This window comes from Nothobranchius furzeri, chromosome 9 (genome assembly GCF_043380555.1).
Source record: "Nothobranchius furzeri strain GRZ-AD chromosome 9, NfurGRZ-RIMD1, whole genome shotgun sequence".
Classification (NCBI taxonomy): domain Eukaryota; kingdom Metazoa; phylum Chordata; class Actinopteri; order Cyprinodontiformes; family Nothobranchiidae; genus Nothobranchius; species Nothobranchius furzeri.
The window spans coordinates 1,630,454-1,642,994 of NC_091749.1; the positions used below are offsets into that span (position 1 = coordinate 1,630,454).

Consider the following 12,541-nt stretch of genomic DNA (forward strand, 5'->3'; position numbering starts at 1 on the left):
ACAGCTGTACATATTCAGAGATACCAGATCCATGGGACTGTAGCCTCTCTCTGGACGTGGCTGCAGGAGGAAAACTGATGACAAATTAAAGAGACGAAAAATCTGAATGGTAACAAAAGAGCCCAGAAAAACTTACAGAGATCCATGGTGAACTTCAAGCTCAAGGAACATCAGTGTCAGATCTCACCATCCATCAACGTTTAAACCAAAGTGGACTACACTGGAGAACACCAAGGAGGACGTCATTGTTGAAAACAAATGACAAAAAAGCCAGACCACAAAGCTTCAAAGCCACAACACTTTTGGGAGAATGTCCTCTGGACCTTTCAGCCAAGGCACATCAGCTCTGTGTTCACAGACGGCAAAATGAAGCATGTCAAGATAAGAACACCGTCCCAACTGTGAAACATGGAGGAGGCTCTGTCATGGTCTGGGGCTGCTTTGCTGCACCTGGAACAGGGTGTCTTGGATCTGTGCAGGGTACAATCAAGTCTCCAGACTATCAAGGGATTCTAGAGAGTACACACACCTTTGTATGAATGAATGATGGATTCACACACACACACACACATTTGCTAAGGACATGCAAACACTAAAACCCTGAGAACTGTAGAAAGCCGACTGGAAGGAGAACTCTTGAGTAACAAGTGAAACCATAAGTCAGTGTTCTCTGTAACCTGATGACTAGATCCAAGTTGTTCAGAACCGACACGTTTGAGGCTGAAACAACCAAAATAACAACAAACTAACAATGACTTCATAGAAAGGACAAACATGCAAATACGTTTTGGTTTCATATGAACATCGTGTAGGATGAGTGTTAGACCAGACTGTGTGTTTTCTTCCACACACTACCCACTGAGCTTTAACCAACCAAATGAGGTCGCTTTTCAAAGCACACTTTGGTGCTCACCATTTAGATGTCTACCAGTTGGATTTAAAGGTATGGTGTGCATTAGGGGAAGGGTTATGGTATAGGTGAGACATAATGTAGTCACAAACATGAAGGGAAGTCAATGGATGGTCCTCACTATGATAGGACAGATATGTCTGGTGTCGTTGTAGACGTGAGACATACGTTTGTGAGTTTCTGCATCTCCGTTGCTTACAGCAGCCACAGGTCGGAGAACATGTCACCTGGATCACTGCACTTCCTCTGGCACACACATGATGTAATCCATTGCATCTTCCACTGTGTGCTTGACCCCCCCTTGCAGGTGAAGTTGACCTTGATCACTCTGGACTTGTTGGGGACGCAGCAGCGCTGATCTGTGCAAACACCACAGTAGGTGGGTCGGAACTTCTTGGTGCTGGTGCAGCTAGAGAGAATCAGCTTCTCCGCCTTTTTGGCTTGGACTTTTGGTTGGCACGTTTTTCCCACTGTTATCTAAGTGATGTGAGAGAGCACTGATTGGTGGATTCAGGACACACAAGTACACACACTTAGCTGGCAATTACCTTCACACCCATGAGCAGGCTCTGGTCACACGGTCGCAGCAGGCAAAGGCGGCGGTCCTTCCTCATCTCACATTTACTGTTGTTGTTTTCCACTCGAGTCGAGATGCCCAGGCCACAGGACTTCGAGCAGGGGCTCCAGGGTGTAGTCTGGACCAAGCAGTTGTTCTTCCGGTCCCAGCGAGGCTTCCTGTATGCTTTAAGTATGAAATGAGTATTGTGTCAACACTATCCAACAAAGAGCACTGATCAGGCCCTCTGACATGTTGAGACTTTGTGATCACAACTCAATGCAACCTTTTACCTGCCTACAGGTAACTAGTGTTCAGAATGACGCACCTGACATGTAGGTGGTATCTTGTTTGTTCTTTGGGCTCTGACCACTGCGAAGACCAGCCGGCTTGTTGTCCAACATCAGGTCAGAACTAGAAAGACCTGCTGGCTTCTGGATGAAAGCAGGTGTACAACCGATAGCCCCGGCAATACAGGTGCACTTATAAAGCGGGCTGGGCTGGAAGGCTTCTCCGTTTTCATAGTGGGCCCCATTGAGGTCACAGCCAACTGCCACCATGTCTAGGGAAAGGACGGGAAATGTGTCAGCACTGCAGGCTTCACTGTATTCTCTCTGGATTTAGTGTTTTTAGAGCTGGTTTAACCATCAAGCATGACTCCTGAACGATGAAGCACACTAGTTAGAAGATTGAACACAACATTTACATGATAAGTGACCTGTACCTGTACAACGCTCTTCTGACTGCAAAGTGCTTTACACTACAGTGAACCTTCCATTCACTCACACATTCACACACCGTTGATGATGATGAGTTATGTACCCTGTGGCACAGTGACATAGGGGAGGCGAAACTCGTACAGATGTAAGTGTCCCAGAGTCAGGAGCATGCACTGGGCTGAAATCCAGATGCAGCTGGATTCCTGCCAGGTAGACGCAGAACTGTGTTTCAGTTGTGAAACAACTGAAAGGTGAGTGTTGTTACTTTATTGTCCAGGCTGTGGGTGACAACAGAAAGTGCTACGTTCTATCCAGGTGTTACTTTAGCTCATCATCCTCACCTGTCCGGATGCCATACATCAACATTCAACCAAGGTCAACGCTAAAATAAGAGGCTAGATTGTGTTTCTACACTTTTACATCGCTTGTTCCACCCATGTCCTGTTGATGTGGTTCAGGCGAGGCTCTACGTTGGGGAAGAGGGGGCATTGCATCCTCAAATTAACTTCATGGCCCATTGTAAATAACAGTGTTATGTTTGTCCACACTGCTTACCGTTGTTGCAGTTACTTGGATTGTCCAGTAGGTCTCACTGTGGTTCTTTTGGACACTCTCGCTCTCGGTTCTGCATGCATGTGTTCATGTTTGCAGCTTTTACATGACAGCCACACTGGACTGGTGTAGCATACCCAAAGGTCATGTATTTAGATAAAAAATGACCAGAAGTTTACTTTTAATTTCCAGACAAACTGCATCACACATCCAGGGTCACATCACATCTATCTGGCCTCCAAACAAGGAAAGCGAGGATCTAAAATGTTGCAACTAAACCAGTTAGCCATATTGAGTGCTGGAAGACAAGGTCTCATGCAGGAGTCGAGACGGTCTGCACTCTCACTCTGAATAAAGTTAATCTTCCCGTAATCATAAATGACTTTTTATAATGTGATGATTTCAAAACATCCCTCAGACGTGTCAGACGTCCAGCCTTCCTTCAGATACAAAGACTCTTTGTGAGAGAACGTTATGTGAGGTGAATATTAACATTAATACCAAGCCCTCATATTACTGGTATGAAACTGAAGCCAACTCAGAAGTGACAAAAAATGCAGTTCCAGCCTCATCCACTAGGAGCTGGTGTCAAATCCTCATTGACTCCCATGTTAAAAATACAAATTTCACAGCAGAAATAAACATGTTTACAGCCTGGTTCCAAAACATGTTTTAGGTTGTCCTAACGGTTGTAGCTAGGTAGCTACAGCCGTTAGCTTAACTCCCACCTCCGCGTTAGCTTTGGGTTAGCTTGTAGCTACATCGCTTCAGTTCGACGGGTGTCGTCATTTGATCCCAGCCTTACAGCCCCACCCTCAGCTCCACCTCTTTTCCCTTTTATGGAATTGTCTGGGCTTGACGGAACCTGTGACACGGTCAAAATGGCGGTGGTGGCCACCTCCCATTTTATCACAAAAACTTATAATTGGAGCCTATGGAAACGAAATGTCCAGTATATATGTCGATGATTCATACGTATCTTATTATAATGTGTATGAATGTAAATATTGATTAACTTGTTAAATGAAACACATACTGATTTGGTGTAGAGAAGATCTAAAATGGATCATTGTAAGAGCAATATTCATTTTTAAGCCATCATTGAAGCACAGGTTATTCAAACATTTGATTTAAACATCTTGTTCATTTAATGATTATAAATGGTCTATATTTGATATAGCGCCTTCTAGAGTCCTGGAACCCCCCAAGGCGCTTTACAACACAACCAGTCATTCACCCATTCACACACACATTCACACACTGGTGGGGATGAGCTACGATGTAGCCACAGCTGCCCTGGGGCGCACTGACAGAGGCGAGGCTGCCGAGCACAGGCGCCACCGGTCCCTCCGACCACCACCAGCAGGCAACGTGGGTTAAGTGTCTTGCCCAAGGACACAACGACAGCGACAGACTGAGCGGGGCTCGAACCTGCAACCTTCCGATTACGGGGCGAGCGCTTAACTCCTGTGCCACCGTCGCCCCGATTATTTAAACTTATAAGCTGTAAAGGCACGTAGGAACTTCGAGGAGGTTAGCTTTTATTCCTAGTGAGGTTGCAGCTGTCTGGCTTCTGCATCAGGCCAGGGTGAGATTTTTTTGTCTTCTGGTACAGAAACCAGAACTGGGCAGAACGTTCTGGATTTGGAGGCCAGACAGATGGTGGGTTTATGTCTGCAAATGAAAGGTTACTTTCTGGTATATTTGTTGGTGTTACATCTATAAAACAACACTTCTTAAAAGTGACCTCACTTCCTATTTTCCCCAGTTCCTCCAGAGCTCCAAGTTACAGACAAGCTCAGAGCTCATGCTGCATGACCATCTAATAGAGAACCAACCAGGTTTTACAGTGCAATAATGTTAGCAGCATATGGAGGTGTCAGAGTGGTTGGTATTAATCTGATAACTTGTTAAATTACATCCAACAAACAGCCAGATGTATTTAATAAACCAGACATCACCTTTCTGAGTCACTTAGAAAACTCTTAAACACACCAGGTCATGTTTCATCACAGTTCATTCATGGTCTCATTTAACATCACTGTGTCACCATTTGTAATCATTAGCCTTTCGTCATCATTAATATAGTCATAAATAGATTTTTATAAACTATATTTTTGTTTTTGTGTCAGATTATTATAAAGTGTTGTTTCCCTGAATTAACCAAAGTTTAATCAGCAATCTAATAATAAAGGTTCAATAATATTGATCATCCATATTTTCATTGAATATTACATTTTATTGAATACCTTTATATTCTATTGACAATTTGTGAAAGGTAACCACTTACTAAACGTTAGACTGTGCACACCAATATGCACGCACACACACACACATTTCCTTTTACTGTTAGCCGTATCATTAGTAGAACAGGGTTAGATGGTTTGCCTGGCACAATGTTGATCGAAGACCACTTTTGCCAGCTGTTGTTGGCTTTTGCATCACACCACTCACGGATTCACGGAGAATTCTGTAAAATCAAAGATAAAATGTTAACTCCTCTACAATAATTGTTGACCTGTTGCACTAATAGTCACACTTGTGTTGCACAATATCTTGCTACATCTGAGCCAGCCTAATGCCTGGTTCATGCTTCTCCGTCAGCTCCGCAAGGGACAGACACGCACGGATTGACGGAAGCGTTTTGCTCTCATACTTCTCCGTCTCCTGGAGAGTGTTGCAAAGCAATTCCGCGCCAGGACAACAGAGGGCGTAGCGCTGTTCTGTGGTATCGTGTGTTTATATTGTGTTTCTTGTGTATATAAGAGACTTTTAACACGGACATATTTGTCTCTCATCCTCCTCCACCTCTTCGTGCGCTCCCCACCTCTAAACCCACGTTTCCTGTCATTTCCGTCCACAAATAAAACGCTTGCTGCACATCTTTTCACTCCTCCAGTCACGGGAGAATGAAACGTTCATATTTTTAGAGTTTTTTTCGCGAGGTGTTCTTCAAGCTTCTCAGTGTCTGCCGCTAGTTATCCTCGGCTCTCGTTGCAATGGCGGCGCTGTAAACAACAGCGGCGTCCTGACCAATCACAAGCTTGCGTAATCCGTCTCGTTCGACGGATGTTTAAAAAAGTGGGCTCGACTCCGTACGTACTTGCGTGCCTGCCGGAGCCCTACGCAAGGACGCATAATGGCGTTGCGTGTCTCCGCACTGACGCAGACGGAGAAGCATAAATCAGGCTTAATTATTGCAATTTTCTGTGAGTTATTAAACAAATTCAGTATTATTGTCTAGATGAGTATTCCCTAAAGCACAATAAAATATGTATTAACTAATGCTGCAGTGTTATTCCAAAAAGATCAAATGAATGAACAATAAATTAATTTTAAATAACTTGAGTTCTTGGTCTGGGCCACTGTTGTAGGTTTGATGTGCAGGCCCGAGCTGGAGGGACCGCCTTCATTCCAAACTGTGAGTAGTGGGCTGTTTGAAGTAGTAGGGCCCCAACATGGTTGCAAACCCCCTTTTCCTGCCACACAGCTACAGGAAAACGCCACCAGACGCCCACTGTCAACAGCTACTGATATCTGTGCAAAAAATAATGGAAAAAGCAACGTTGCTAGAAAATAAATGTAGAAACACAAAGTGCTCGGTAGCAAGGAGAACATGGAACTTGTGGTGTCTTAGCTCAAACCTCTACTTTGTGGGGCTCCTGGTTTTCCTTTGTGAGCGGTTCTTAGCTCTCACAAACATGTGGCCATCTAATATATCTGATACTACGAAGACAAACATGTGTACAGAGCACACAATACAAGACAAAACTGCTAGGCTAACTGACGACAGTATTTAGCTAAATGAAAGCCATGCAACCATCAAACAGAACGAACTGATGCTACAATGCTGCCAGTAGACTACACTAAATGGTTGAGTTAGGCTGTGTCTGTCATACGATATCTAAAATATTTATGTTTTAATACTAAATAACAATGCTAATGCTTCATAACTATAAATCACAATTCAGTCTAAGCTAGTTTGGCTAACGTGATAGCCCTCCACTTACCTTGGTATTTTTCAATAAACTGCTTTTGAAAAAAATGTTATCCTTTTTTTTTTCATTTCAGTTCCTTTAGTGAAGGTTTGTTTCTCAACAAATCTTTCCACATCGCCAACAGAAATACTCGGCAAGTAGGGATGCACCGATCCAGTTTTCACTTCCGATTCGATTTCCGTACCTGAATTTAGATACCTACTGATGCCGATACTATTCCAACACTAGAGGTCTATTTGCTTTAATATCAGTATGATTATTATTATCTTACGGTTGATTTCATGAGGCTATAATAAACTCTTCTCTACACTCAAGTATATGTACTTGAGAAAGCCCTACAAGCAAGAGTCCAACAGCACCACGTCCCAAAAGGTAACTTTTGGTTAGAAAACAGCAAAATGTCCATCCTGAAAAAAAAAGCAACTTTAATGTTTTAAATGAATGTTCATTAAATTTCATAGCAGGGTTACTAGATACTAGTGCAATATAGACACTCAAAGAAACAGACCCTGTCATGAACCAAACAGCCCAGACACCAGCCTCGTTGCAGCAGCTGCTGTAAGACTATATTGGGCTGGCTGCTGTTCTTCCCGTTCGTCCTTCTGTGAAGGCGTTGATGTTGACGGCGTTGGCGCAACAGTGTCTTCCGCCGCATCTTCTACCTCGTCTTCGGGTCGTGTCTCCTCCGGGTCTTGCTCGGGCCCGGCCTCTGGCTCTGCTGACTCAAGCAGGCTTACGGCTGTCGGACGGCTGCCTGAATAGCCCGACAGAAGCTGGCGTTAACGTGACGTAACCAATGTAACAGTCTTTGTTTAAGATAAATATTGTCACTATTTTTAGTTAATTCATAAATATTGAAATAAACTGTAGATAGGAGTCCTTTCTACAAATTCTATCATAGGGCATTTGTACATTTTATTTTTTATTTATTTATTTTTTATTTTGTCCCTCTGTCTGGGCCCCATCCAGCCAATCAGGCCCTAGGCACGTGCCTACTTTGCCTTTGCGTTAATCCGGCTCTGTTTGGATGACTACTGCCTGGGTGCCTTGTGCCGGTTCATCATGTTGCTGCAGAATTTTGTCACACAGACTGCTAAAGCTACTCTTCTTTGTGCTTGGAGGCGAACCAGCTTCCATGCAAGCAACCTTCTCTGCTGGCTCTGGTTCTGGCTTCCTTGTCCTTGCTGATGCTTTGGCCAGCGCTGGCTCCATCTTCTCAAGCTCTCGCTTCAGGAGATCCTTTGCCGTCCTGGCAGTTTCTCCCGCTGTAAAGAATCTGACACAAAAAACAAAACGGTTGAGTACAACTTTATTTGTTTCTGCTGCAAGAGCCTGGCCTGCATGCAAATACCCAGACCCATGCAGACAATACACATCATATTTAACTTTTTCTATTTAAAACTTATCCAATATTAGTAAATAATGCATTAATAAAATATGCCTCACCTGTCCTTGTATCGAGCTTCCAGTAAAGTGGCAACAGCGTAGAGGAATCCACTTCCGATGCTGCTGAATTGCCTGTTGACAGGTTGAAGGCGCGTGATTTTCATTGTTTTGATGCCACTTTCGGTACTGTTCTCCTCGGCTGGCAGGCGTTTTAAAACAGAGATGGCTGGGATTACGTCAGCTGCAGTTGAGGTCGCTGAGCTGATTTTCCTTGTTAACTCCTCGAAGGGTTCCAGCACGGTCACGGTGTTTTCCAGTAAACCCCACTGCTTGGCTGATAATGTTGCCGGTAAGTTGTGGTCGGCAGCATAAGCACAAAGAGCTCACTTCTCTGTCAGAAGGCGCTTGACCATATAAGAATGAGCTATTCCATCTTGTCTGGACATCTTGAACAAGACGAGCTGGGGTGGTCGTGGTTTCTGCACCTTGCATTTCACACTGCAGGTCTTCCCAGCGAGACTGCACCAGTTGTGGATGCTTGAAATGTGCAACAATCTTTCGGCGGTTTGCTAATGCATCGGTGACACTGCGTTGTGACATCAGCCCCTCGTGCACAACTAGCTGCAGCGTGTGAGCAAAACATTCCAGACTAGGAGCTGCTATGTCTTCCAAAGCAGCTCCTATGTTGCTTGCATTGTCCCATAGAATGACATGTGTAACACACTAGTGTGGAGTCCCATTAGAAAGTGTAAAGGCTGAAATGAGGAAAAGTGACACTGCTGTCTTTCTGTTGGTTGCAATTACAACACCAGGCCACAGGGTGGCGCCTTGAATAGTGAGGCAGAGTAGCAGGGTTAAGCTTGGTTTATGCTTGACGCATTCACTTTCCACGCGGTGATGCGGCTCGCGGATGGAACGCGCTTCACAACTCACAGCGTTTATGATTCATGCGGCTCGTCTCTGCGGTGAGCCAATATTCTCCCAAACTGTAGGGGGCAGCATGGAGCTCTACAGCATGCATCCAACACTACACCGTAGTAGAAGTAGAAATTACTGTTTACAACATGGCATTCCAGCATTTTTAACAGCGTCCTCGTCTTTTCCGACAGTGCGAGCTATTTCTCTCCAAGAATTATTAACAACATGTTGATCACGGTGATCTCTGAGAGCTGAGTCATACAAATCTCTGTATTTACGAGCCTCTGCCATACTAGTTCTTGCCGGTCCGCCATGTTTTTCCGCGTCCGTCCGTCCGCGTGGTTAGAAATTTTCCGAGGTGCGCGCTGCGGAAATCTTGGGCCGTGCGGAGACGCGGTGGAGGGGCGTGGTTGTTAAAATGACGCAAAATGGCGCAACTTTTCCGCGCGCAGCCGTGCGGACCTCACGGACGCGTCAAGCATAAACCAACCTTTAGAGGTCCCCTTCTCCAATTTGGCGGGAGCAAGGCAAAGACTAACAGCACCTGTTGTCTCATCTTTTTCCTGTTTTACAGGAACAGTTAATCTTGTCAACAGGCCCAACTCCTGGGGCTTGTTACACATGCACTTTTTCCAGAGGAATCCCCCAGTTATTTAGCATCTCGGTAATGGCGGCTGTGATTGAAACTCGGTTGTGTGAACCCCTGCACTTTTTCACCTGAATCACTGCACTACAGAAGCTATGTGTATCTGAGTTAACTCAATACACTGTAAGACTTATCAGTGACATTGGGCAGACATCTGAAATCCTAATATCTGTGGTAAAGCTCAGGGCTGGAACTTCTTTTAGCTTATCGGCTAACTTGGTTGACACTCGGTTGTATAGTTCAGGTAGCGCAGTCTCTGATAAATATGTCCTGGAAGGTAAACTGTACCTTGTCTGCAAGTGTTCAATCAGGCTGCAAAATCCCTCGTTTTCCACCACCGATAACGGTTGGTCATCGAGTATGATGAAGTTGAGCAGCTTCTCTGTAATCCCTTTGGCTTTTGCGTTGTCTGCGGAAAGTTTACTTTGCTTTTTAAATGACTCCAGAAGTGATTCTTGGCGTCCTTTTTCTTCTTTCTCTCCCCTAGTTAAAAGTCCTCGTGCTCTCTCGGGTGGTGTTTTTCAAATGTTTGAAAGTTGCGACAGAGGTTCCACCTCTCGGAACAACAGCTTTGCAAACATTGCACGTTGCTGCCTTGCTTTTCGGCGTTTCGAGTGTACAATATTTCCACACTGCGGACATGGTGTGTTTAAAAGTTCGGCGTTACTCATGCTAACCCGCTACCTGTAAACCACAGTGTGAGTGGACTTCCTGAAATGAGGTGCGTAGCCAATTGTGGTAGAGCCCTTCCAGCCAATCAGAGGTGAGAAAGGCAGGATCTTCCCTGGACATCCTACGATTCCAAATAACATGCCCGAGATCACTTAGGATCCCAAAAGACATAACTCTGGATCGGAAATTTGTCCAAGTTGGGTCGGAATTTTCCAATCCGTGAATTAAGTCTATATCAGAGTCCCATACAGATACTGGATCGGATTGGCCCCATCCCTGTTGGCAAGGCTGGAAGTGGAAACACGATCCATGCTGAATTAAGTCTAACAGAGAGGAACGAGATAACCTGACGAAGACACACTGCCAGATTTTGTGGAAAAAATCTATTACCATGTTTTTGTTTCGTAGAATCTACATTGTCATCCGTCCGTCAGGGGGCCCTGTGGGTGCTCTGGGGTACCAGGCCCTCTTATATGGGCTGTTAGGTCCCTGTATGACCGGTGTCAGAGCTTGGTCCGCATTGCCAGCAGTAAGTCGGGCTTGCTTCCGATGAGAGCTGGACCCTTTGTCACAGAATCTCTTCATGACCTTTATGGACAGGATTTCTAGGGGCAGCAAAGGTGTGGATGGGATCTGTTTTGGAAACCTGAGGATCAAGTCTCTGCTTTTTGCAGAAGATGTGGTCCTGTTGGCTTCATTAGAACGTGATCTCCGGCTCTCATTTGAGCGGTTCACAGCCAAGTGCAAGAAGTGCTCGCTGCAGAACCACAAAGGCGGAATTGCACCAGAAGGTGGAGCTGCACCAGAGTCAGCCCCGCCCATTCCATCAGAGTCAGTCCAATTCCTTCCAGTTGTCAGACTTGATAGCATTCTGGAACCAAAGAGGGTGTTATAGCTAATATCATCTAAAATGCAAGATTGAGGACGGAGTTGAGAAGTTAATTGAACAGATTTTGTAAAGGTTCCTTATAATTAAAAATCTAACTTTTGGAACTTTTTACCGTGTTAAATTGTAGGTCAGGTTTTCACAGCATCTGTCTGCATTCCTTCGTGGGGGTTTGTAGCCGCTCAAGGCTACCAGGGCGTCAGATTCGGATAACAAGACTTTATTTGGGTCAGGCTGAGATAATTTTCCTCTGTGCCTTCAGTCTTTAAGCTGATCATTCCAGTCCTTCAGTGAAGCCAATTTTGGGTTTTTTTAAACTTGTCCATACCGTCCGGTGACTCTCTCCGAGATGACATCCATTTTGCGCACTAATACCGGTATCGCAGCTAGAACATTGTCCAGCTTACGATTCACCCCAAGTAACGTCCCAGTCTGTGAGGTCTCCACACGGACGGTGCTCTCCGTGGGTGCGGGTCGCCCTCCAATCGCTCCCGTCTTCCCAAATTTCAAGAAAACCAGATATCTTCCCACTCCAATCAGGAGAAATCCAGTGATCATCAGGCCGAATATCCACACGTCTTCGATGTCCTCAATGGACAGCTGGGAGAGGCATATGATCTTCCATTCCCTCCAGGAATCCAGCATATACCCCGCCGGGTGTGTCCCCTGTGGACATGTGGGAGCCCCCTGCTCCGTTCTCATTGTTGAAAAAATCTTATCAATCGTGTTGAATGACCAGTTTATCAAATCCATTGTTAAAAATAGGGTTTTCCGGAAGAAACGCAGAGAAGCGCTCCGTGGGCAGACAGGACAAAGAGCCTTGGGAAAAAAAGATAAGGGAGCGAAAAACAATCATTTATTGGTATACCGTTTAAAATATAATAACTAATGTGTTTGTTTTTTTATTTATTTGTTTATTTAGCCAGTGTGAGTCCATTTGTGAGCAGAGTTTTGCCTTGGCCCCCAAAATGCCTTGAAACGACCCTGGGTCTGTGACTGAGTTTTGAAGGTGACCTGAATTTAGGGTGACCAGATCCCAACTTGCCAAATGGTGGACAGAGATACTCAGTGTGGGACAATGTAAAGTTCCAATCTAATGAGAAGAAACAAACAAACAAAACGTATATTCTGCCTTTTAGCCCAGTTCCTCTCAAGTTATCACAACATAACTCAGGCTCTTTTGGGCCTTCTGTAGTGGCTCTGATCATTTTAATAATATAGATCGTCCCACAATAATAAACACATGCAGGTTTAAGCAGCTTTTCAGAGTTTTCATTCAATGTTTTCCACAACAGTAT

At 44.8% G+C, this 12,541-nt stretch overlaps 1 protein-coding gene across 1 annotated transcript in view; it reads right to left on the reverse strand.

Annotated features, from left to right (window-relative positions):
- Window positions 1-930: 930 nt before the first annotated feature.
- Window positions 931-12,541, reverse strand: part of ccn6 (cellular communication network factor 6) — a 63,924-nt gene continuing 52,313 nt past the window's right edge. The window contains exons 3-5 of the mRNA XM_054732428.2: window positions 1,795-2,028; window positions 1,459-1,652; window positions 931-1,387 (exon numbers count right to left, since the gene is read on the reverse strand). Coding sequence (XP_054588403.1) covers window positions 1,106-1,387; window positions 1,459-1,652; window positions 1,795-2,028 — 710 coding nt within the window. The 3' untranslated portion in view covers window positions 931-1,105. The remainder of the gene's footprint in view (window positions 1,388-1,458; window positions 1,653-1,794; window positions 2,029-12,541) is intronic.